A 27,415-nucleotide genomic window follows, 5' to 3' on the forward strand; every position below is an offset into this window, starting at 1 on the left:
TAATTGAAATCCTGCGATGAATTTTATTATTTATGAAAATAAATTAATTATTGCAAAAACTTTTATTAATATGTTTTAAAAAGAATTGAATTTCTGTGAAAAATTCTAATGTTTTTGTACATAATTGAATTATTCTAAAGGAATTTAAAAAAAACATTTTTTTTCGAGGAATTGAAATTAAATTTTTAAGAATTTCTCGAGCAATTCCTGTAAAATTGTATTAAACATAATTGAAATCCTGCGATGAATTTTATTATTTAGGGGCCATTCACATATTACGTGATACATTTAGGGGTGGGAGGGGGGGGGGTAAGTAAAGTATCACGCTTTAACAAATTTTCTATACTAAACTGTAAAAAAAGTATCACACAGGGGGGGGGGGTCTAAAATATCTATCACGTAATATATGAATAACCCCTTATGAAAATAATTAAATAGTTGCCAAGAATTTTATTAAAATTTTCAAAAATATTTTAATTCCTTTTTTTGAATTTTATTATTTTTGAAAATATTTGAATTATTGCGAAAAATTTTATTGAAACGTTTAAAAAAAATTAAATATCTGTGAAAAGTTTGAATATTTTTGTAAATAATTGAATTTTTTAGAAGAATTTTATAATAATATATTGTTTTAAATAATTAATTTTTTTGAATTATAATAAATATTATAAAATTTTATTTTAAATAATTGAATTCTTGTGGAAAACTTTATTTGTGAGAATAATTGAATTTTTTTAATAATTAATTTAAAATAGTATTAAAATTGTATTAAAAATAATTGAAATTCATTTTTAAATCAATTTTTAATAGAAAATTATACTAGAATTCAATTATTTAAATAAAAAAATAAATATTTTATTGAACAATTGAATGTTTCTTAAAATTCAATTCTCATAAAGAATTTTATCAACAAATTTTTAAATAGTTATTCTGCGATGAGTTTTATTATTTGTTAAAATAATTGAATCCCTGGAAAAATTTTATCTTTTTTGAAAATAATTGAATTCTTGTGAAGAAATTTATAAAAAAAATTGTAAATAATTGAATTATCCTACGAAATTATTTTAAAAAATGTTAAATTGAATTCTTTTGGAAAATATTAAAATAGTAGATATTGAAAATCATTGAATTGAAGAAAAATTTTGATAATAATTGAAATTTTGACAAGAATTAAAATTTTTGAAAATAATTGAATTTCGGAGAGAAATTTTATTATTTCTGTAAAAGATAATTGAAATTTTAACGAGAATTTTGAAAATTTTTTGAAGATTATTGAATTTCTGCAAAGAATTTTATTACTTTTGAAAATGATTTAAACGACCATTAAGTAATAATACAAAATATTTAAATAAAAATCAAATCAAATTTTGCAAAACCGGAATTAACATTGGATTGAAATTCTCCGTAAGATACTAGTAATTTTTGTAGGTTTAAATCTAAAAATCATATTTCTTTATAAAATTTTAATTAATTTTAATAAAAAACATGGAGATTAATTGTACGAAAGTTTGAAGCAGATTTGAAAATAATTTTTAAAATTATTAAATAGGAAACAGTGGTGAAGCAAAAGTGACCACATGGTTGTGAGTAAAAAAATCACTAAAATTTAATTTGTTAAAATTTTATTTAATGTTTAAAAGCAAACTTTAAATTATTGAGTTGTTGAACTGAGTGTAGATTGTGTAAATATGAGAATGTCCGCCTGCGCCTGTGAAAAAATATTTAAAGCATAGCAATTGACAGAACATTAAATTAAATTCCTTAAATGTTAAGCGGAAAATTGAATGAACCTTAAGGAGGTTCTCCGGCTGCTACTCTTGAAAAAATCGATTTTCTTCTAATTTTATTTAAATTTTGAGGAAATGTTTCTTCGAGTGCGCTCTAAATGTGGTAGAAATTTCAGAACCCTTTACCATGTCAAAAAACGAGACATCGTAGTTGGCATTTTTCATATTTTCAAAATAATCGCATGTAGAAGCTGAAGTATAAACTTGAATATTTCAAAATTTAGCATCGCAAAGGGTTCTGAAATTTCTACCACATTTAGAGCGCACTCGAAGAAACATTTCCTCAAAATTTAAATAAAATTGGAAGAAAATCGATTTTTTCAAGAGTAGCAGCCGGAGAACCTCCTTAAAACTAAATGTTTTTCACTAAGTTCTGAATATTTAAATGTCATGTTCGTTAAAAAATTTATTTTTGTCGAAAATATTTATGATAAATAAAAGAATAATCCCAGATATTTGAACGAAAATTTTATATTGAAATGACCAGTCAACCTTTGCGCCAAACATTTAACGAAGATTTAATTTAAATGAGCAGTCAACTTTCGCGTTAGATGAAAGCCTGCATCTTAAATGAAGGCATTTTTATGTTTACACGATCTTTACTCAGGTTTGCAACTTAATATTTCAAAGTTTGCAATTTTCAGTAAATTCTCGTGGCTGTGTGGGGTAAAGGTAAGAGCTTATCACTGATTGAAGGAAGTTAAACATTTCATAGTTAGTTAGGTAAAGACTTAATTGCGGTTGAGAATTAACTGCTTAATTTGAAGTAGGCAAACCTGGAACTTTCAAAAAACTTAATATATAAACATTTGAGATGCACGCAAATGTTCTTCAAATTTTGGTTTTGGTCGGATTCGTTCGACATTCATTACTCGAGAGTTTTCAGCGACACTAATTATGAATCAAACACATCAAAATTTAGAAATTAAACTATAAAAATTAAAAGAGCAAGGATGATAAAATTTAAGCAATTTTTTGTTAATTTGAAGCTCCTAACACGAATACTTTATAAAAGCACAAAAAATAATTTTTTGGGTCATCCTTACACCCTATTTTTCTGAAAATCCTTTATTTTTTTGATAGCTATTAAAATTTACTTTTCTGGTTTAGAATAAATGTAACATTTTGGATCCAAATAAAATTGGTATATTAGAGGACGAACAAGGGAATTTAATTGTCCAAATAACTGTTCTTTTTGTGAATTAAATGAAGAATAGGTGTAGAGTAGAGAGGTATAGTGGAAAAAAAGAAGAAAACAACACGTGGATCGAATTTTATGAGTCAGTTTGGCAGAGAAAGAAAGGCGAGAGCCAGAAAAACGAATACGAAGAAGCAGAAAGGTGATGCGGTCTATTGAGGTCTTACAACGCTAAGAAATAACGGGTCGACCGAGATACAGAGTTTGCAAAAGATATATACTTACGTCACTCACACTCACTCGCACAATCGATCCTCATTGTTTGTCTGTGAATGCTAATTTTCGATAATCTCGACACAATTCAACTTCACGCAAATGTAATAATAATACTGCAAATCAATTTCACCATCATATGCGATAAAAATTCATATGGCAAAGTGTTACTTTTATCTCAATTATTTGTGACTATCTTTTGTCTTGAGATCTTGATACGCATTTTTATACATTTCTTTTTAAAAATTGTTTTTGTTGTTCTTCAAAATTGATGCTATAGTTAACAAAGTTTATGAAATTTTGCATTACAATAATTTAATCTATTAAATCATATATAATATCCAATTTAGTGGAAGCATTTTCAGGCTTCGCACTCATCTACTAAAACCTACTATTCACTACTTTTTTTACGTTACGCAACTATTTGAATACTTTTTTTAGATTTCAGACACTAAAAGCTACTATTTCTGCTTTTTTGAGAATTTACACTACTTTATATTCGCTAATAGAAGAAATCATGAAACTATTCGAAAAAATTATAAAATTCATCCAAAATTCAATTATTTTCATAAATAATAAAATTTCCACAGGAATTCAATTAATTAAGAATAGCATTTTCAAAAAAAACAAGTATTTAACAAAATGTTTATACAATTCTTCACAAAAATTCAATTACATTCACTAATAATAACATTTTTCATGGAAATTAAATTTTTTAAACAAATTTTTAATAAAATTGTAAGCAAAAATTTAATTTTCCGAAATAATAAAACTCATCAAAAAATTTCAATTATTTTCAATACTATTTTAAATTAATTAATTGAAAAATTCAATTATTTTCACAAATACTTTATTTTTAAAGTTTTCCACAAGAGTTCAATTATTTAAAATAAAATTTTCATGATATTTAAATTATTTAATATTTAATATTTAAATTATTTAAAACAATGTTTATAAAATTTTTATGAAGAATTCAATTTTTTTTTAAAAATTGTTACAGAAATTCAATTCCTTTTGAAACATAAAATTCTTTGCAGAATTTCAATTATTTTTAATAATTCCTCAAATAATTAATTATTTTAAAGAATATTTTTTTAATTCTTTGGAAGAATTGAATTATTTACAAAAATATTAGAATTTTTCACAGGAATTCAATTATTTTCAAAAATATTTCAATAAAATTGTTCCAAAGAAATCATTTTTTTTAAATACAATTTTAATTAAATTATTCTGAAATAATTTAATTATTATTTTAGATTTTAATAAAATTCTTCCCAAGAATTCAATTATTTACATAAATAATTCTTAGGAAGAATTCAATTATTAAAGATAAATAACATTTCGGGAATAATTATTCCCGAAAAATCAATATTCATTACAAGAATTTAATTATTTTTAAAATTAATAAATTTTTTTTTTGAAATTCAATTATTTAAAAAATTCTAATAAAGTCGTTCGCAAGAATTCAATTATTTTCAAAAATAACAACATCTTTCACAGAAATTCAATTCTTTTTGAAACATAATAAAATTTTTTGCAATAATTAATTTATTTTCATAAATAATAAAATTCATCGCAGGATTTCAATTATTTTTAATACAATTTTACAGGAATTGCTCGAGAAATGTAATTATTTTTAAAAATTTAATTTCAATATCTCGAAAAAATCAATTATTTAAAAAAATGTTTTTTTTTAATTTTTTTGTAAGAATTTAATTATTTACAAAAATTTTAGAACTTTTCACAGGAATTCAATTATTTTCAAATATTTTAATAAAATGGTTCGAATGAAATCAGTTATTTTAAATACAATTTTTATTAATTTTTTTTAAATAATTCAATTATTCTTTTAGATTTTAATAAAATTCTTGACAAGAATTCAATTATGTGGATAAATAACAAAATTATTTCCGTAAATTTAATTATTTTGAGGCATTTTAATAAAATTCTTTACAAAATTCAATTATTTTTATATAAATAACAAAATTTGTTACAGAAATTCAATTCTCTTTAAACATTTTTATACAATTCTACACAATAATTTAATTACTTTCACTAATAATAACATTTTTTAGGGAAATTCAATTTTAAAAAAAAATTTTGATAAAATTCTTAACTTCTTAAGAATTCTTTCTTAAGAAATCAATTATTTTCATAAAAAATAATTAAATTTATCAAAGAATTTCAATTATTTTTAATACTGTTTTGAATTAATTAATCGAAAAATTCAATTATTTTCACAAATAAAGTTTTCCACAAGAACTCAATTTTTTAAAATAAAATTTTCATAACATTTATTGTATTTCGACAAAATTAATTATTTACATAAATAATTCTTCGAAAGAATTCAATTATTAAAGATAAATAACAAAATTATTCCCGAAAATTCAATTATTTTTTAAAGTAATAAATTTTTTCTTGGAAATTCAATTATTTAAAAAAATTCTAATAAAATCGTTTGCAAGAATTCAATTATTTTTATAATTAATAAACTGCTTTTTAGGAATTCGGTTATTTTAAAAAAAAATTTAACAAAATTTCACAGACATTCAATTATTGTCAAAAACTTTATAAGAATTCTTTGTAAAATTTAATTATTTTTAAAAAACTTTTCGCAATTCAATGATCTTCAATATCTACTATTTTTTATAAAATTTCCAAAGAGAGATTTCAATTATTTAAAAAATTTTTTGTAAAAATTCTTCGTAAGAATTCAATTCTTTTTATGAATAATAAGATTTTTTAAGGAATTCAAATATTTAAATTAGAATTTGCATAAAATTAGTCAAAAGAAATCAATTATTTAAAAAATTGTATAAAATTCGTCGCAAAAATTAAATTACATATTTTTATAAACATTTAAATTCTTTTATGAATAATATCGTTGCAGGAATTTAATTTATTGGCAGGATAAGAAAGATGTAAATATTTTTGATGAAAATTAGGAAAAAGTCAGGAAAATAATAGTATATTGTGCAACAAGTACAGAAAGAAGCTGTTTTCCGACGAGTGCAAAGTTTGCTGTCCCGAGCGAAGCGAGGGCAGCAATTTGCACGAAGTTGGAAAATCTTCTTTCGTACGTGTTGCACACAGTACTTTGTGCAACACCTTTTGGTTTTGATAAAAAAAGCTGTTTAAAAAAAGCTAGTTGACGCCAACATACGTACTGTTTAGCAGGGTTTGGAACGTATGTTACCGCACGTAATATTCGTGGTTTTTTACGCGTATATTACTGTAAAAAACAGGTATTCTACAAATAGAAAACAAATACCTATGTATATCACCAAAAAAACCCAAAAGTTTAAGAACTTTGCCGCACTAGTGCAGCAAAAAAGCACTTTGCCGCACTAGTGCAGCAAAATAAGCACTTTGCCGCACTAGTGCAGCAAAGTAAACTCTTTGCCGCACTAGTGCAGCAAAGTACTGTTTTGCGCCTACTTTACAGGCATGCAAAGTATTACTTTCCTTACAGGTGTTGCACAAAATATTGAATGGAATTTTTGTCAGTTTTGTAAAGTGTTAGAAACGAGTTTTTTTAGTCAAGTGTTCAAGTTTTTTTGGTTGTCGAGTTTAATTTTTCGATAGCTACTTTTTTACTACTTTTTTTTAAGTTTGAAAGCTACTTTTTTAAAATTAATTATCTGGTACGTGCAAAGTCTGTATTTTGCAAGAACAACTATTAGTAATGTGTTATCGTAATAATTTTAGTCTGCAAAATTGTAATATTAAATCGATGCGGCGTAATGCAAAGAGTAAAAATATTATTTTCAAGAAGGAAATGTATAATGTTGTTAGTAAGAAGAATGCACCAGGAATTTAAAACATTAAAAATCCTTGTCTTTTTTTTTAAAGAAAGTGGTTCAGTAATGAGAAATCGGAGGTGGGAAAGGAAGGACGTAGCATTCATTGAAAAGACTTCCTTCACAAGCGAGAAGGAAGGATAACGGTTTGACCAAGTTACACAGACCACGAGGAGCGTGTGTATGTATGAAGAGTCATGCTTTGTTCAATTCACACTGAAACAACGAGGGCATTTAAAGACATGACCTTAAAGTGGGGAGTTGCGTCCTTGCGATATTTCAATTGCTCGTCACGAAAATCGAATTTCTGCCGAATTACCTTTATCGCCGAATATAACTCGGTGGGATAGTTAATCCAAATGACCAAATGGCAAAATCGACTGGTCTACTTTCTAGGACACGATAATATTCTAGAACATAATCTACGCCGAGAGCCGCACTAAGCTGCCTCTATGTGCACCTGCAGAAACGCATATTCATTACAATCTACTCCCCTGTACGCCTGACATTAATACGCACTAGCAACACATTTTTTTTTCTTTCTTGTTACGCTTCGTCTAGCATATAAATTATTTGCCATTTTTTCCTCCGAAGCATTCACATGTCTATACTTAATTCGAATTAAACATAATATAAACATTCATGAAATTTTCAGTTTCACCGATGTGCTAATGAAATTTTATATTATCTCACGTGCGCGAGTGAAAATTAAATTATTGAATGTTTAAATTATGTTTCGCATCTGGAATAAAAGCACGTCTTATCAGCGTATATTCTAAAATCCTCTTTCTACTTCTTTCAGCACACTTATTGCATTTCTTTTCTTTGATCCTTTTTATAAAGCGAAAATTTTCGCAAATACTTCAAATTCTGGGATACTATAGTGTATCATACAGAAACAAGCAATTTCTATTCACTCCAATTTTGTATGATTTTTATTGAATTCAATTTTTATTTTAACTAAATCTTATTATACGATCATGTTTATTGTCTTTAAAGACACGTCTTGTCTGTTTAAAATACAAAATCTTTTCTAATGTCTCACATTATTGATTATATAGCTTAGAATGTTCTCAAGAACTTTAATTTTTGTCAAAGTTTATTGATATTGTGGCCTATGTCATATTTTTGGGCTGAATCATTTTTTGACCCTAATAATGTCACTGGAACTTGTTTGTTTTTTCTTATAACATAGTCTTATTTGCTTCCTAAAGAGCTTACCATACATACATGCGGCTAATATTTACCCGTTTGCTTTCTTACGCTAAATTTTGTTTAAATTCCATCCTCGGTTGAATCTGAAGTCTAAAGAATTCTAATGGTCTTTTTTCACTTGACCCAAGCTAAAATTTAAGACCTTCTTTAAACACATCAGGTTTTAGATTGAACCTCCTGTAAGCCTCATTGATTCTGTAAGTACTATTCAAGACCACTTTGGATCTATATTTTTCTCATAGAAAAGTTCTATTTAGAACCCTGTCAACCTTGTTGTAAATCCATACTAAAAGTTGTTTATAATTGCAAAAATTGGCGTTGAAAAATTTTTAATAAAATCGTTGAATTTTGCAGAAATTTCGAAAGCCTTGATTCTTTAATTTTCTCCAAACTATGTATCTTACTTACGTAATTTGATCCGCTGATTCCAGAAAACATTGTTAAAATTGACGTTTAGCTCATTTTCATGATAAAAATAATAGTCTAAAGCTGTTTTGGTGGTATAAGGGAGACCGGGGTAAACCCGGTCACATTTTTTCAAATAGGTAAAACTAAAAATCTAGAAAATTATTCTCTTTTAAATTCTCTTTAAATTCTCTTTAAATTCTCTTTTTAAATCAAAATTTCAGCTGTTTTTCCAAAGTCGCCAAAGTTTTATTTCCCTTAGTAAAATAAAAAAAAATTTTGCTAAAAAGTTAGCTAAGGAGATACAGTTTCAAGGTATATATTATTATGTTATATAATACCGTTTAGGAATTACAGTCGTTCAAAAGATGGGTGACCACCTTGGAGCTCCTTAATCCTATTCCTATCAAATTTCCAATTCACAATTTTCCAGGGTATTTTCGGTCACTTAATTTTTTCAAGAATTTAGGGTAACATGGAACAGTTTTATTTTTTAAATATTAAACATAAGCAACAAATAATGGTTTAATAAATAATAATAAATATAGATTTCATGAATTACGACTATGGATTTAAATAATGTTATATTTTATTAGAAAGTGAAATGTGCTTGCAGTTTTGGATTTAACAAGAATTATAAATTTTATTATTGTTAAAATGTAATAAGTGAAATTATTTTATTCTAAATTTAAAATTTAAAACTAAGTGCAATAGGCAATAGGCGAAAAGAAAAAACCTCTTAAAAACTTAAAATTAAATATTTTTTACCATCTTATATGTTTTTAGGTTAAAAATGATGCAAGAAAAAATATAACCTCGTTTAATGATAATTTAATTTTAAATAAGGTCAAAATAAAGGTCGAGCCTCCCTTAACTCATGTCTGTTTTGAATCCCGGTGAACCATTTCACTTTATAGCATGTTCTATTTAGAGCCCCGTTAAACCTATGAGCTTTATATTTGTAAATTTATTTGTAAATTTATTCGACACCCTAAATTTATTAGAATTTCTAGGGTTTTAATATAACAGATTCACTATGTTATTATTTAATGTGCTTTCCATCTGTTAGACTTTACATTAATCAAAATTCCCTTTAATAATAATAATTTAACCTAATTTTTTAAATTTAATCTTCCTTTAGCAATAAATTTTTTATTTGAACCATGTCAGGCAATTTACTGTTAAATTTGTCTTGGATTGCCACAAGTTTACTCGGCACCTACCAAAACTTAAGAAGCTTAACAATTGTTATAAAGATAAATATAAATTCAAGAAAAAGGATTTTCAACTCATTCACGATGTTAAGTTGTTTCCAAAAAGTTATCAAAAGCATCTTAAAATGCATTAATTTTTAAAATGGAAGTTGGAAAAATAAGATGTTTTAAACGTTTTAAAAGTGACTACAATGTATTTTAAGATGCTTCTTTTTGCAGTGCACAACTAGAATTGTACCGAAGAATCTTCCATTTGTCGCATGTTACCATGCTAGTATAAGCAAAAATATTGCCTAAAATGTTTAATTTATTCGTGAATATAATATTAACCTTTAGAGTTAATATTATAGTGTCCGAGGTGGCCAGCATTTATTTTGACCAATCTTTTTATCGAATTGACTTCTTATTTATAAATTTTCTAAAATAGAAAACTACTAAAATTTGTGCAAATTTACCGGCCCTCTAAAGGTTAACATATTATCTCTAACATTCGCAACACATAACAAACATAATTACTAATCACTTTTTGTAATTAAATTGTGATTCCATGTTTGAATCAAAAATAAGATTTCTTGACTCGTAAAATAGGAACATCCTCGACAATTGGTATGTTCACCTCTAATACGTACAAAAATGAAGATGTCTTAGAGTTTCTGACAATTATATCTCATAATATTGTTCTAAACTCATTTGTCGCTGAATTTGCATTTTTGAAAAGTATGAATCGGGAAATTGCCTTCGTGAATATAGCATTTGTCGAGAAATTGCATCCGGTAATCATTGTCAACCCATCAATAGAGGAAATACTATGGACACTTTTGGAGGAGGAGCAACTCTCGCTAAACGTATCTGTCGATTGTGCTCGAAATTACCTTGAATTTGCAAAAATTATTTTAAAAAAATATTTATACACAAGACTACATTGCAAACAATAATTAAAATATTTTGGTAGTTATTTCTAAAGTTTAAATTCATTTGTTTAGCTTTAAAAGTCATTAGGGCAAACAAATGGATTTAAACATCATTTATAAAATTTATAGCTTCCAAAAATATTGAAGTAATAAATATAGTTAGCCTATAATTTGTTTGTTTCTTGTATTCATGCAAGCAGCAATGAGAAAGTGAGGGTAAGATGCATTATATTGTTTGTATAGAGAAACATATGTATTTTACGTGAAATACCTCTAGTGTCGAGACACTAATAAACAAACCCTCAGTCCATCGGAATTAACGACGTGGTAAAATATGACATAACCGCAATTACCGAAATACGCCATTTACGACGCCGGAATCAAAATGGGAAATTGGGACAACATATGACGTCGTAAACTTCATAGTCTACTGAGTCGTAAACAATGTTGAAAGCAACTTGTTGAATATGGTGTTAATGTTTTCTGGATACTGATTCTACTGCAACTTATTTTCACTGGTAGGAACAAAATTGAATTAACATCATTTCAATCTTTTTGGTGTAAAGTTGTAGTGAGATTTTTAACAGTATATATAGTCAGCGGTGGCTAGAAACAATTTTTGTTAAATTTTTTATATTTCTATAAAGTTTTATACCTGTTTCGAATTATGGAAGAATATATCATAATATCCGAGTCTCAAAATGACCCACAACTTTTATAAAAAAATGTTTTTTGAAAATTTGTTTTGTAAAAATAGTTTCTGATCCTTTTACTATTACATAGTGCAGCTGTTCAACTCCGTTACATCATCGAAATTTTTACTTTATTTGGATATTACATTTTGTAATAATTGCAATAGTTTGAGCTCTGAAAATGAATTGGGAAAATATTTCTTTATTATTGGAATTATTTTTGTAGTAATGAAATGGTTCTCATAAAGAATAACGCTTTTCATGAGATCGTATGTATAATTTAAACATAATTAAAATGTGGTAATTATTTTGAAAAAGAATTGTTTTATACAAGGCAGCTAACAGTAAAAATATATATGTAAGTGTAGCGAGAAGCAGGTACAAAATTACAGTGATTAAATCGAATAATGCGGTTTGTATACGCTAATTACTTTGTATATTTTATGCGCCATTATCCAGCTGGTTGAATAACTTATTGTTATTGGCACAGTACCTTGTGCATACAACGTAAACACTAAGAAACTGTAAGAAACCAATAATATTTGCAATGTTGACATTTGAGATCGTGTGTATATAGACGGAGAGCTAGCTACATAAAAATGCATGTTATAAGGTACATGAAAAATTAATATTTAGATAGGTTCCATTTGAGTCCCTAAGTACCGAATGCGAAGTCTGCCTGCGCGTTCTGGAAGATTAAGCCCGCGAATTGACGGTCGAAAATGATAAATTTGATAAGGAAAACATGTGATAAAGGTCATGGATAAAAGTTATAAAATTTAAAAGTATTTATCACCAGTAAGCTTATAAAATTTTGGCAGACAATTTTTTGGACGACAAAGTATTGGCAGACAGTGTCAAAGTTGCGTAATCCGTAGTGAAAAAAAGATCATAAGAGTCATGGCTAAAAATTAATGGAAATAGTTAATGAACTCTTATGGAAGCTATATGTCAAGTGGCAGACAAAAATTCGGATGATAACATCGAGGCAGACAACGATAAAAAGCGCGGTTCCCATGCGATTTCGCTGATTTCGCGCTATTTGCACTAAATAGTTAATTTTTGAAAAATGTGAAATTTTTTTGGGCTACATTAATTTTTAAACATAATTTAATGATTTTATAAACTTTTGAATGAATATGATTTATTTTAAATTAAATTTTTTATAAAAATAAAAAAAATAAAAATTGAAAATGTGATTTTTGTATAGAATTATTAATTTTTTTAATAAATAGATAATAGATTGAAACTTCTGAGAAAAATGTATCCTAATTTAAAAAAAGAAAGAGCAAAATCGGTCAGTTGGTTTAAAAGTTAGAGCAACTTTTCAGAATTTGAAAAGTTGGTATCAATTCTGGCGTGAGCGATTGCTGCCGCGTGTCGCTGGATTCCCCCACTCTGCCCACCTAAGGAAGGTAAAATCTCGCACTCACTTTTACCTCTATTTTAAACAACTAAATAGTGCAGTATGGATTCCATAATTTTTTTGGTAATAGTGTTGTTAAGAATCTTTATATTTGTATAAAAAAAATTGTAAAATGTTAATAAATAAAATGTCACGATTAGAAATATTAAAAAAAAATTATTTCCCCCCCCCTTGGAGTTAGGTGCAATTTTTTTCTTTTAAAATTTCAAAAAAATATGTTTAATTAAATTACTTTTTTTCCCGATATTATGAAACAAAAATTGGCTGAGATACGCTTAATTGTTTATAGTGGGAAATATTACCTCTTTTCTGCAACTATTTTTATGCAAATAAACAAGAAAAATCATTTAGTGTGTATATGTAAAGGATAGATCTCATCTTCGCAAGTGAAACGATATTTTGAAAAATGTGATTTTTTGAGTTTCCTTCATTTTTCATACATAAAAAGAAACATTGTTTTTAGTAAACAAATGGATTTATTTAAAAACTATTTATCCCATTGGGCTCAAATTTGATACACTCTTTAAAGGTATCAAGGGCAATACTTTCTGTCAGTTTAAAAGTCATCTCATTAAAATTAAACAAATTATTAAACAATTAAGAAATTGCAATTTTTATCTGTTTAAATTAATTTTCTCATGAACAAATAATTGAAAATTTTTTGCGACCTATCATTTTATATGTCTTTTTAAGCTCTATCTCATTAAAATTAAACAAATTATTAAACAATTAAGAAATACAGTTAATAGTGATTTTGAGAATATAAGGAGTGTCATATGTGATTTATTAATTTCACTCTACAATAGTGTTTTGTATTCGGTAAATTTATACATACAATGTTAACTTTTTGAAGTAAATTTACTAAATTAATTTACTTAATTATTAAATACTAATTTTTATTTCGCCAAATAATATTTACCTCAATGTTTATAATAAATTTTCTACGAAAGACTGTAATAATAATATAATTATGCACACTTAACCTTAAATTATAAGTTTTATATTATACTTTCCTGATAATATGAACTTATCAATTAATAGCATAAATTTTTTAATTGTATAAAATAGAATCTTATGCTTCATTATTTACATCTGATTCAATTTCCTCCACATCTTCTTCACTGTCGCACTCGATATCATCCTCAGATTCGATTTCATTTATGTCAGCTGAAAAATGAAAACAATTAATAACTCATACTTTTAATAAATAAAATTGTCAGTGTATGTATAAAGATTTGTACCTTCAGACTCTTCTTGATTGGATTGATTAATTTAAACAGATAAAAATTGCAATTTCTTAATTGTTTAATAATTTGTTTAATTTTAATGAGATGACTTTTAAACTGACAGAAAGTATTGCCCTTGATACCTTTAAAGAGTGTATCAAATTTGAGCCCAATGGGATAAATAGTTTTTAAATAAATCCATTTGTTTACTAAAAACAATGTTTCTTTTTATGTATGAAAAATGAAGGAAACTCAAAAAATCACATTTTTCAAAATATCGTTTCACTTGCGAAGATGAGATCTATCCTTTACATATACACACTAAATGATTTTTCTTGTTTATTTGCATAAAAATAGTTGCAGAAAAGAGGTAATATTTCCCACTATAAACAATTAAGCGTATCTTAGCCAATTTTTGTTTCATAATATCGGGAAAAAAAGTAATTTAATTAAACATATTTTTTTGAAATTTTAAAAGAAAAAAATTGCACCTAACTCCAAGGGGGGGGGAAATAATTTTTTTTTAATATTTCTAATCGTGACATTTTATTTATTAACATTTTACAATTTTTTTTATACAAATATAAAGATTCTTAACAACACTATTACCAAAAAAATTATGGAATCCATACTGCACTATTTAGTTGTTTAAAATAGAGGTAAAAGTGAGTGCGAGATTTTACCTTCCTTAGGTGGGCAGAGTGGGGGAATCCAGCGACACGCGGCAGCAATCGCTCACGCCAGAATTGATACCAACTTTTCAAATTCTGAAAAGTTGCTCTAACTTTTAAACCAACTGACCGATTTTGCTCTTTCTTTTTTTAAATTAGGATACATTTTTCTCAGAAGTTTCAATCTATTATCTATTTATTAAAAAAATTAATAATTCTATACAAAAATCACATTTTCAATTTTTATTTTTTTTATTTTTATAAAAAATTTAATTTAAAATAAATCATATTCATTCAAAAGTTTATAAAATCATTAAATTATGTTTAAAAATTAATGTAGCCCAAAAAAATTTCACATTTTTCAAAAATTAACTATTTAGTGCAAATAGCGCGAAATCAGCGAAATCGCATGGGAACCGCGCTTTTTATCGTTGTCTGCCTCGATGTTATCATCCGAATTTTTGTCTGCCACTTGACATATAGCTTCCATAAGAGTTCATTAACTATTTCCATTAATTTTTAGCCATGACTCTTATGATCTTTTTTTCACTACGGATTACGCAACTTTGACACTGTCTGCCAATACTTTGTCGTCCAAAAAATTGTCTGCCAAAATTTTATAAGCTTACTGGTGATAAATACTTTTAAATTTTATAACTTTTATCCATGACCTTTATCACATGTTTTCCTTATCAAATTTATCATTTTCGACCGTCAATTCGCGGGCTTAATCTTCCAGAACGCGCAGGCAGACTTCGCATTCGGTACTCAGGGACTCAAATGGAACCTATCTAAATATTAATTTTTCATGTACCTTATAACATGCATTTTTATGTAGCCAGCTCTTAGACTAATAGGGAACCTACAACATATATCAATTCTCAAGCCTCGAGCGTTCACCTTTCACCGTTTTTGTATCTGTGGCTTGTTATTTTTTTGCAGTGAAGAGTATTTTTCATTTTCCTTCTGCTCTGTCATAAAACCTTGGACATTACGTCTATATTACTTTTAAATTATTTTTTTATTTCTCTTACTTTAGAAACATCATTTTCTCTTTATTTATTTCTTGTTAAATTTAATAATTAAAAGACTTCAAATATTTTATAATACAGGGCTCGAACTAGGTCCGTAAATCCCGTAAATTTGCTTCAACTCCGTAAAGTCCGTAATTTGATTGAGAAAAGACAAAAAGTTCGTAAATTGTACGATATAATTTGGAGAATTTTAGAAAAATTACAAATGATTACAGAAATTCAATTATTTTCAAAAATAATAAAATTCTTCACAAAAATTCAATTACGTTCAAACATTTCAAAAAAAAAAAAAATTCTCGTCAAAATTTCAATTATCTTAATAGAAATATTAACATTCTTCTCAAAAATTCAATTATTTTCAAAAATTTTCATAAAATTCTTGGTAAAATTTCAATTATTTTTTCCTCATTTAATGATTTTCAAAATTTACTATTTTAATAAAATTCAATTATTTACAAAAAATTAACAAAATTTTACGCAAAACTTTAATTATTTTCAGATAATAATAAAAATTTCACAGGAATCCAATTATTTACAAATTTTTTTATAAATTTCTTCGCAATAATTCAATTATTTTCATAAAATAATAAACATTTTACAGAAATTCAATTATTTACAAATTTTTTATAAATTTCTTCGCAATCGTTCAATTATTTTCATAAATAATACAATTTTTACAGGGATTCAATAATAAAATTATTTATTCTTTTTAGGCATCCAATTATTTTCATAAATAATAAAACTCATTGCAGAATTTCAATTATTCATAATACAATTTTAATCGAATTTCTCGAAAAATGGAATTATTCTTAAAAATTTTATTAAAATTCCTCAAAACAATACTATTATTTAAAAATTTATTAATTAAATTCTTTATGAGACTTCAATTTTAAGAAAAATGCAATAATTGAATTCAGTAGACTAAAAAGGTTTCAAATTAAAATTTTTGAAAATCTGAATTTTTCATATTTTTAACTAATAATTCTGTAGAATTAATTTTTTGGAGAAATTTTAGTTTTTTTTTAAATTATTTCAAATTTTTGTTTTTTAATATATAAATAATTGAAGAATTTACGAATAATTGAAATTTTCTAAAATTAAATTTGTAAACAAATGAATTTAAAAATCCTCAAAGAAATTTTTTAAAAAGTATTCAAAATTATGCATTTATAAAAGAATTTTAGTTAAAAACACGAAAAAATTTAATTTTAGAAAAATTAAAATTATTGCCACGAATTCTAATACAAAACCATTTAATTTTTACTATTTTTGACAACAATTTCTTTTTAAATACATAACTTAATTCTTCAAGAACTAACATAAAATTCTGACTTAAAAATTATTTAATGAATTCTTTTTTAAATTTTAATTTCAATTCTTTTGAAATAAGTTGAATTCTTCAATATATGTTTTGTGACAGATATTATTTAAAGAACCTCTAAATTGCATCAACTGCACAATAAATTATTTAATAAAACAAAGGGGAGATTCCGCTTCGGACCCAAACCGATTGATGCGAAAACGGCGAGACAGAACGACAGGTTTCAAGAATTATTTATGGACTTACCAAAGTCGAAACAACGGCAACAAAAATGAGAAAACACAAACACAACAATTTACCAATAATAAATATTAAACACGGATTCAAATCAACACTCGTATTTATTTATTACTATTTACACTTTAACTTGTTATTCAGAATTACGGCAAAGATAATTAATTGACTATACTTTACAAACTTATAACGAACTGACTCGAAAGCAATTAATTATGGTAATGATGCCGGCCGGCTTCCTCTCGCGACGCTTCCTCGAAGATCCAACAGACGAACTCCTAAACCGCTTCACCCATTGGACGCTGGAACCACCGCACACGACGAAACCCAAAACCTCCGGCCCAATCACAAAAGACCCGCGAATATTCAAAATGAATATTAAACGTAAATAACCAAAAAGGAAAATCATAACGAAATGCTTCGTTACAATCCCCTCTCCTAGGCCAACAATAATCCAAAAATTGTTGCCGATTAAACCCAAAATTAACAAAAGAAAAACTACCAATTCAAAGAATGAAACTAAATATATTTATTCAAAAACTAGTTAACACTAAACCAGAAAAATCAAATTAAATTAAAGAATAATGAAAAACCAAAAATAATAAAAAAAAACCAAAATAAACTCTTTTTTTTCAAAATACTGGGGCCCCCATTCTATGGGAAACCTCTTCGTTGGCGATCCTGCCAAAAAGCAGTGCGAGCCGCAATCGCCAATTCCTGCGGGAGGCCAACCAAAGATGCCTCCAGCAACCTCAAATCGTCCATCAACCCAGTGGCCGAAGGCACTGGATCTGGAACCACCTCAACAGCCGACGGTTCAACCGCTGAGCCAACCAATGGCAACCTTTCAGCCATCTGAACTGGAGCAAGTTGCCCCGGTTCATCAACCTCAGCCCGAACGACCACTGATGCCACTTTTTTGTGATAGACGGCTCCCTTATTGCCGCCCTTAGTCCCTTGACCTCTTCTACTTGACTCCGACTGGTCAGATCTCTCCAATGACACTGATGAACCCGAACGCTTCATCCACAAACGGTAAGCTCGTGCACAGCGTGGGCAATCCTCCATCATGACCCCAAATCGGCCACAATTCCGGCAGAAAATGTCAATTGGCTCCGGACAGTAAGCCAATTTGTGGGACATACTCCAGCAATTGAAGCATGCCCCCATAGGAGGATCCAAATCCGGGTCCGTCGGAATGCGGTCCAACCGACAGAAAATCCGTCCCACAGTCAACATAGGCCGTGCGAGCCTAGCCTCCTCCCTGAATCGGTCCGCTGGACGAGGAACCACCATTACATTTGGCTCCCGTGGTCGGACCTGAACCTCTGGTTCCTCACGACCACAAGCCTTATGTTTTTTAGTTCCCTCGTTGACCAAAACCGGATCATCCTCTTGGTCCATCACGATTGAGTCCAATTCCTCAACAGCGTACTGGCTCTCCAAAAACTCACGACTTTCCGCTGAGCAAGCTCCACGATCCACACCTGTGCCGGGGCGAGCTGCACAAGCTTGCTCCTCATCCTGCCAGGCGAAAGAAATTCCGCGACCCACAGAACGAACACCAACTGGAGGCAAAGTCACATCGGACCCCGAGGAACTAGAAACCTCATGGCTTCTCACCACCCGTCTAATGGCACCTCCTGATGCCTGACCAGAGCCTGAAGGGAGTTTGCTGCGCCACATATCGCCCATGATGACGATGATCCTTTAAGAATTAACTTGGCTCGAACAAATCTAAAACATAAAATAAATAAGTAACACATTCAAAATTATTGCCGAGAACGTGGAGGTATAAAACGTTTGAGATCGGACACATGAACCTTAGCCACACGGCGGTTATTACCCGAACCCAATTCATAAACCGACGGAGACAATTGCCTAACAATTTCATAGGGACCCTCAAATTTAGGAGCCAACTTTGCCGAAAACCTATTTGCCGCATTCGACAACTTATGAGTTCTCCATAAAACCTGATCCCCCACATGAAAAGTAGCCTCTCGTTTATTACGGTTATAATAACGACTTTGTTTTTCACGTTTCTCGTCAATAAACCTCGCAACCAGATCTCTAAGCGCGTCCAACCTACGCAACCTATCGCACCAAACCTCTGGATCAATCCTCTGAACCGTAACCTTACCTTCAACTTCTCTCCTCAAACTCTTAACCGGTTGAGGTTGACGGCCATAATTTAAAAAGGCCGGTGAAACCTTTGTCGAAGACTGCACGGCCGTATTGACCGCATGTCGGAACTCATGGACATGTTTGTCCCAATTCCGATGATCCTCGCCTACAAAAGTCGCAATCATCGTTTTCAAAGTACGGTTACTTCGTTCGACCGGGTTAGCCTGGGGGTGGTATGGCGGCGTTGTTAAATGCCTGACACCATAGTCCTCCAAAACGGATTTGAGGTGTTGGTTGTCGAACTCCTTTCCGTTATCCGTTAACAGAAAGTGAGGAGTGTCCCACCTGAACACGACCAATTCCTCAAATGCCTTCGCAATGGATTTGCCATCAGCAGACCTGATCGGTTTAACCTCAATCCAGCGTGTAAACAAATCCTGGAAAACAACCAAATGCTTACACTGATTCTTGCTGGATGGAAACTCCATACAGTCCGCTGCAACCACCGTCCACGGTTGTTCCACAATCCTTTGACCCATTAACCCTTGAGGCCCTTCTTGCGAAACCTTAAACCTTTGACAGTCAGGACACTCTCGAACAAACTTCTGGACATCATGCCAAATGCCTGGCCAGTAATATTCTGCAGCCACCCTAGCATATGTCTTCTCTATTCCCAAATGACCTGCTGCAATTTCAGAATGAGCATCCCTGAGTATCCTACTCCGATGCTCCTCTGGGACAACCAACTTCCAACCCTGTTCTTCGCCCGTGATTGGTAACAATAATGGATCGTTCCTATGACGATACAACAAATTGTTTTCCACCAACCAACCTGGAAAACGTTGAGGAAACTCCTCAACCAATTGTTTCCTCTTGATGAACCACGGGTCATCAATGGTGCTGAAAGCCGACATCTCGTCCGTGTTATCCTCGTACATACGCGACAATGCGTCCGGTACGTGATGATTAACACCGCGACGATGAACAATGTCGAAATCCCATTGTTGCATCTCGAGTGCCCAACGAGCCAAACGACCAGACGGATCCTTAAGATTTCTGAGCCACCTCAGAGCACTATGATCCGTGATAGCCTTAAACCGATATCCTTCTAGATATGGCCTGAATTTTTTAATGGCCCATAATAATGCCAAACACTCACGCTCAGTGACACTATAGTTCTTTTCTGCCCCTGTCAAAGCCTTACTTGCGTACACAATTAGGTGTTCGCCATCCTCAGACTCCTGAGTCAACACCGCGCCAATCGCTGAGTCGCTAGCGTCACATTGGACAGTGAACGGTTTGCTAAAATCCGGCCGAGCCAAAACTGGGGCCGATACCAACTTTTTCTTTAAAGTTTGGAAAGCCTCCTCATGCTCAGCTGTCCATTCCCAAGCTCTTCCTTTTTGAAGAAGCCTTAAAAGTGGTACCTTGATCTCGCTATCATTCTCTATGAAACGAGAATACCACCCAACCATTCCCAAGAAACGCCGAAGCTGTTTAATATCCTGGGGTGCCGGGTATTCTAAAACCGGTGCCACCTTCTCGGAATCAGGCCTCAAACCATCCCTATCCAAAACATAACCCAAATAGGTTACCCGAGAGCAACCAAATTCACATTTGTCTGGGTTTACCACCAAACCAGCAGACGCCAATCTCTTCAACACTATCCTCAACCATCTGATATGCTCGTCATAATCATCGGTGACAATTATGATATCATCGAGATATCCAAAAACGACAGGTTCAAATTCTGGACCAAACAACGAGTCCACAAACCTTTGAAACGTGCCGGGGGCGTTTGTTAACCCAAAAGGCATTCTCTTAAACTGAAAGAGACCCAAACCTGGAACCGAAAAAGCCGTGTACTTTTTACTTTCCGCCGACATCGGTACCTGATGGTATGCCATTTTGAGATCGATTTTGGAGATATAACGAGCCTTCCTCAGTTTATCCAAAATAAAATCGATACTCGGTATCGGGTAAACGTCCCTAATTGTCACCTTATTGAGGTCCCTATAGTCAAAACATAACCTGAGTGTCCCATCACTCTTTTTGACTATTACCGGCGCAGTGCTCCAATCACTGGACGCTGGTTCGATAATTCCTTGATCCCATAATTTTTGAACCTCCTTGATCAACCACTGCATGATCATCGGAGACATTCTCCTCGGCCGATGCTTAATCGGCGAGTGATCAGTCAACCTAATGTGGTGCTCCGTCAACGACGTCACCCCATGTTCCTGACCTTGAGGAAGGACCAATTCATTAACCAAACTTTGAACCTCATTTCTCTGATCAACCGTAAGCTCCGAAATACCTGCACATTCCGCGAAAATACCCTCAGAGTTTATTTCTCCATTATCGGACGCAAACTTATGCCATTCTTGGCCATTAATCCTCCAGAGACCTTTCCCAAGCTGGACATCCATATCCATTTCCCTACAGAAATCCATTCCCAAAATTAAATCCTGGGTTAAGGTGCTAAGGGCTTTCAGCTCGAAAGACTGCGCATATCCATCGACTGTCAACCATAACCTTAATTTCCCTAAAGTTTGAGTGGATCCCCCAATGGCACTTTGGATTGCCGTATCCGCTTGTTCCAATCTGTCTCTAAATTTCTCAGCCAATTTGGGACCAATAACCGAAACCATTGCCCCTGGATCGAACAATGCATAATATGGACGATCCGCAATGATTACCTTTAAAAAGTACCTATTTTCAGGCCTAGTCCCATCGACAATCTCGTTTGAATCCGGAGAACCTACTGCATCCGATGCAGTTTCTCCCCTCTCCTGGACTTTACGTGTTGAACCCTTTTCAACACTATTAGTCCCACTAATACCAGGGGCCTCACTAAGCTTTTCCGCAGAAACCACAGCTCTATCTAAGCCCACAGAGAATGAGTACTCCTCATTCATTTGACCAAAGTCACTACTCTCGTTTTCGGTAACCACTATTGGCGAGCCATTTGTTCCACCAGAAACGTCCCAAGTCCCGCGACGACCTGAGCATGGTTCAAGCCTAGCCCTACCGAATGTGCCCAAATTCACGCTGACACAATTTCCAACTTTTGAGAGTGAGTTCTCCTCACTCGCAACACACAAATTCCCAATATTTGAGAGTGAGTTCTCCTCACTCGACACACACAAATTCTCAACATTTGAGAGTGAGTTCTCCTCACTCGACAAACACAAATTTTCAACAATTGCAGGTGAGTCCTCCTCACCAACAATACACACTTGAGATGGATTACAGAGTGAGTTCTCCTCACTCGGCAACGAATAATCCATCTCTTGAACACGCAAAAACACTGCATTACTACACACAGGGACCTCTAACCCTGTCCCTACTGTTTGGATTGGGGGGGGAAGAAGTTGGTTTGTCCCCCCCCTTTCGCGTTTTCCAAATATCTTCGAAACTCCACACACCTTGGACATTGAGCAAAAACTGCTCCCTTAGCCCCACAAACCTGACACGAAACCTCAACCTGAGCTTGCTGTCTGCTAGGGCATTCTGTAGCAAAATGACCCTGCTGTTGGCAGCTAAAACAAACCCGATAAGGACACTGGGACAGACGATGTCCCACAACCTGACAACCATTGCAAATACCCATAAAAGGAACCTGACCATTACCCTGGTTTGCTATACCCGGTTTAGGCCTACCTTGTTGGGGTAATGCACCAGCCACTTGGCCGCTCGGTGCATTAGGTGGGGCCCTTGCGCCCCCACTTTGCGAATAAATTATAGGTTGTACCGGCCCCGGAGCTACCTGCATTGGCTTGGGCCACCCTTTATTTGGTTGACCCCCTGCAGCTCCTCTAGGCCGACCCTGACTCATCCCAAATGCATCCACTGCATTTTCCTTATTTTCCGTTGTTTCCTGTTTCGCTTGAGATTTATTCTTGGACTTCTTTTGTCCCCTAGCCTTTTTACTACTCTTACTACTCTCAGATGAAGAGCCCTCGACCAATGCATCCAATTTTGTCCCTTTCGGAACCCCTTTTGGTGCAGCCGACGGAACCCTCATCTTTTCCTTAGCCGGGGGTGGAACATACCTCTTGTCAATGTCCCTGATTCGCTCGTATTTCCTCAGAATATGCTCTAATTCCCCTATATTTTCAACCTCGAAATTCGACACATACCTACGATAATCAGGTGTTAACCCTCGAAAAACCACACGCAAAAATTTCCTAGCAGAAATAGGATGCCTAAAATGATCGGCTATTGTGCGCAGACTCATAATATAGGTTGAAATTCTTTCTCCTTTAGCCTGAGTTCGAGCTTTAAGCTCGTCCCAAAGGTCCTCATCATCGAGAACACTGGAGAATTCTCTCAAGAACGCCTTTTTAAATTGTTTCCACGAAACAATCTCGTTCCTAGTCAACCTATACCAACGACTGGCTGCCCCACGCAACGCCGAAGGAACCGCCTTAAGAATTTCTTGACCAGAGAGATCATAGCATGAAATGCAATCCCCTAGTCGCTCTAAAAATTCTTCTGGGTCCTCCTTTTCGCCCGCCGAAAATTTAATTTCCCAGTCCTTAAGCGCCTTTGTTAAATTCAAACTAGACCCATGGTGGTGGTGATGGCCCTTTTTTGACCTATTAACCATTTTCCTAGAGTCCAGACTCGCCTCTGACTCAGAGTCACTGGACAACTGCCACGTTGAGAGCCTAGTTTTACGTGAAGAACTATTTTTACGCCCTTGGGACCGTTTCCTACTTTTTTGCTTCCTAATCTCATCCCAACTATCGCTTTCCGAATCCATCCCTACTGGAGTTGGAAGACCTTCTGCTCGTCTCCCCCACTCTTCTGCTTCAGGAGGGGTAAGCACCCTCTTAATATCCTTATTAAAAGAAGACATTCTCTTATGGTGCTTATCCGGAAAACTATTAACAACCTCGTCGCTCAAGTCAAAATTCGATTCAGCCTGGTAAGCCCTACTCCTTTGGGAGTAATAACCTGCCGATTCTACTCTAGGGGCCTGTGGCTCCCACTGTGTCCCACTATCGGACCGATTTATTTGGGGCCGTTTGGGTATTGTCCCAGTTCCCCCAATTCGTTGTTGGGAAATAACCTCAGGACCCGCAATTTGCTGTAGGGGAATAGCCTCGAGACCCGCACCTTGTTGATCCGAGATCACCCCAGAACCTCCACTAGGTCCCGAATTTCCCGAATTTTGGGGAGACACCACCCTATCAGAAACCGATTCAAGAGTCTGGGCCACTGCATTAACTGGAGGGTGTACCCAATTAACCTCGACATTCCTATTCTGGGCAAAAATCGCACCCAAATCCGGATGGAAATGCATCCTAGCATCTACCTGACTTACTCTCCAACTACTCGGTGTAATCATTGGAGAGGTGACGCCACCTGGTGCCGAACTCCAAACCACATTCGTTGCGGCCCTTCCGCTCGAATTAGATGTTGTGGTCACCACAGAGTTGGCCACTGACGTCACACAAGTCGTCACAGTGCTACTGCTGGCCGAAGCTACTTCGGCACTTTCTACTTGTTGTTCTCTTTCAAAACCCAAAAAGTAATCGTCATTACTCGACAAAACCTGAGAATCTAGTTCCCCTAACAGGTTGCCCTCATGTGCACTTAAATCAATGGCCGCATCCTGTTCTGTTTCATAACCCGAGTAATCGACCGTTCTTGCCCTGCGAGGTGCAAGTGCCTCGCTCAAGAAAACTCTTTGAGAATCTGCCGCATCATACATTTCCAACCATGGAACCGAAATTATTCCCGCTAAAATTTCCTTGGTCCTGAATCGCAATAAGCGTTCCCGTAGTATCTGGATTGAACCCTTTGTACTACAATTAGCCCTAACCAAATCCTGAACCAAATCATTAACGGGGGTTCTTTGAATTTCCCTCCAAATGACCCTAGCTTGCCGACTTTCCAAAATTTTGAGCATATGCTTTTGATACGAATCCATAATCGTGTCGATTTATCCAAAAATGCGAAAATTTACTAAATAAATCCACAACAAACCAAACAATTAATTAACAAAATTATTTGTCAATCAATTTAAAAAAAATTTTAAAACACACACTAAAAACAAATTAATATTCAAATAAAATTTCCAAACCCAAAAACCAATTTGTAAATTGTCACTTAAAACAAATCTAAATCCTCATGGATTTACCCAATTTGTTTTGACCTTTACGACCCCTCGTCGTGCCAAACCCAAATTATTAGTCCGCTAAATCCACAAAAAAAAAATTATTGTTTATCAATTAACCATCAATTTGCCATATAAAAATTAAATATCAATTTTCCCGACAAATAATAAAATGATAAACAACAAACTTGCTCAGTGACCATTAACCAACAAATTTGGAAATTTTTACACTAAAACAAAAACCAAAATTTTATGCCATCACACAAATCCAAAAATAAAAATTTTTACACTTGTGAAAAATTTTCAAAGTCCTGAAAACTTTACTTTTGAGAAAAATAATCAATAAAAAAAAAATTATTTTCCCCACAAAATAGCATAAAATAAAAATCCAAACACAAACAATAGTTACAAAAAATTTCACTCGAAATTCGGATTAAAACAATAAAAATTTTCATTAATTAAAATTTTGTTCAAAATTAAAACCACAATATGGCCGCCAGTAACGCTCAAAATTTTCCTACGGCCCAAAATCGCCGTCCTGTAAAATTTTTCCCTCGTTTATTGGCAACCTCGTCCCTGGATTAAATTTTCCAGAATTTGTAAAAATTATTTTAACCCAAATAATACACAAACACAAAAAATATTTTACAAATTAACACCCTAAACGCGACAAAACCTAAAAAATATTCACGAGAATTATTTATTAAAAATCAATTAATCATTAATTAATTAAAAATGGCCGAGAAACAATTTAGAAAATTAACTTTTCTTTTCGACGCAATAGTATTGACCACCAATACTCAACCGGCGTCGTTTGCCATGTGCCCAGTGCACTTGCACTCAACCATTGCTTCCTCGAAAATTTGTCAAATTTCCCAAGTTCCCCGAATTTTATTTCCGCCAAAAATATTTTTCCCAATAAAAATAAAAGTCAATTATTCCAATTGCCGTAAAATAAAAAATAATTGCTCGCGAAAATTTCGAGAAAAATCCACCAAAAGTTCAACTTTTTGAACCAACAGCCAAAGTATTGACCACACAATACCAAACCAACACGACAAACACTATGTCAATACTTTTACGGACAAAAAATAATCCGTTCGATTTTTCTCAAAAAAAATTATCACTTAAATTCGCGTCACTTGCCTAAATTATTTACCGTCAATACTTCACTGCCAAAAATTTTCATTTATTACACTGGAATTCCCGAAAAATTAGCCTCACAGAAAAATAATTGTCCAAACTTCGACATTTTTCAACTTTGCTTTCGCGCCTATTCAAAATGTCTGCCCATATTTCACGAGCACATGTTTTCCGACAAATTTTTCAAAACCAATTTTATCACTTAAAATAATCCCGAATATGGCCAAATTGACCATCACTCAAACCCAAAAAATTCTGTGTCCAAACACAAACCTCTTAGCCTCCAAAAATATTATTTATTAAACCATAAAACACAAATATTAACCATGTCGTCTTGTCTCTCAGTCCAACGCTTTGGCCCCACGTTGGGCGCCAAATTTGTGACAGATATTATTTAAAGAACCTCTAAATTGCATCAACTGCACAATAAATTATTTAATAAAACAAAGGGGAGATTCCGCTTCGGACCCAAACCGATTGATGCGAAAACGGCGAGACAGAACGACAGGTTTCAAGAATTATTTATGGACTTACCAAAGTCGAAACAACGGCAACAAAAATGAGAAAACACAAACACAACAATTTACCAATAATAAATATTAAACACGGATTCAAATCAACACTCGTATTTATTTATTACTATTTACACTTTAACTTGTTATTCAGAATTACGG

General features: G+C 32.1%; 2 protein-coding genes across 2 annotated transcripts in view; one reads left to right on the forward strand and one right to left on the reverse strand.

Moving 5' to 3' along the window:
• The window catches only part of LOC122502953 (atrial natriuretic peptide-converting enzyme-like), a 120,191-nt gene that overhangs the window by 61,048 nt on the left and 31,728 nt on the right, over positions 1–27,415 (forward strand). The window lies entirely within an intron of this gene.
• LOC122502954 lies at positions 17,970–27,413 on the reverse strand. The gene is made up of 2 exons (XM_043613314.1): positions 27,276–27,413; positions 17,970–19,084 (listed from the first exon to the last, which is right to left on the reverse strand). The coding sequence occupies exon 2, from the start codon at positions 19,040–19,042 to the stop codon at positions 18,002–18,004; it is 1,041 nt and encodes a 346-aa protein (XP_043469249.1). The 5' UTR covers positions 19,043–19,084; positions 27,276–27,413; the 3' UTR covers positions 17,970–18,001.

This window comes from Leptopilina heterotoma, unplaced genomic scaffold (genome assembly GCF_015476425.1).
Source record: "Leptopilina heterotoma isolate Lh14 unplaced genomic scaffold, ASM1547642v1 Lhet_24, whole genome shotgun sequence".
Classification (NCBI taxonomy): domain Eukaryota; kingdom Metazoa; phylum Arthropoda; class Insecta; order Hymenoptera; family Figitidae; genus Leptopilina; species Leptopilina heterotoma.

Excerpts from the sequence above, each read along its gene's own strand:
- LOC122502954 (XM_043613314.1), bottom strand. The coding sequence starts at position 19,042 with ATGGGCGATATGTGGCGCAGCAAACTCCCTTCAGGCTCTGGTCAGGCA.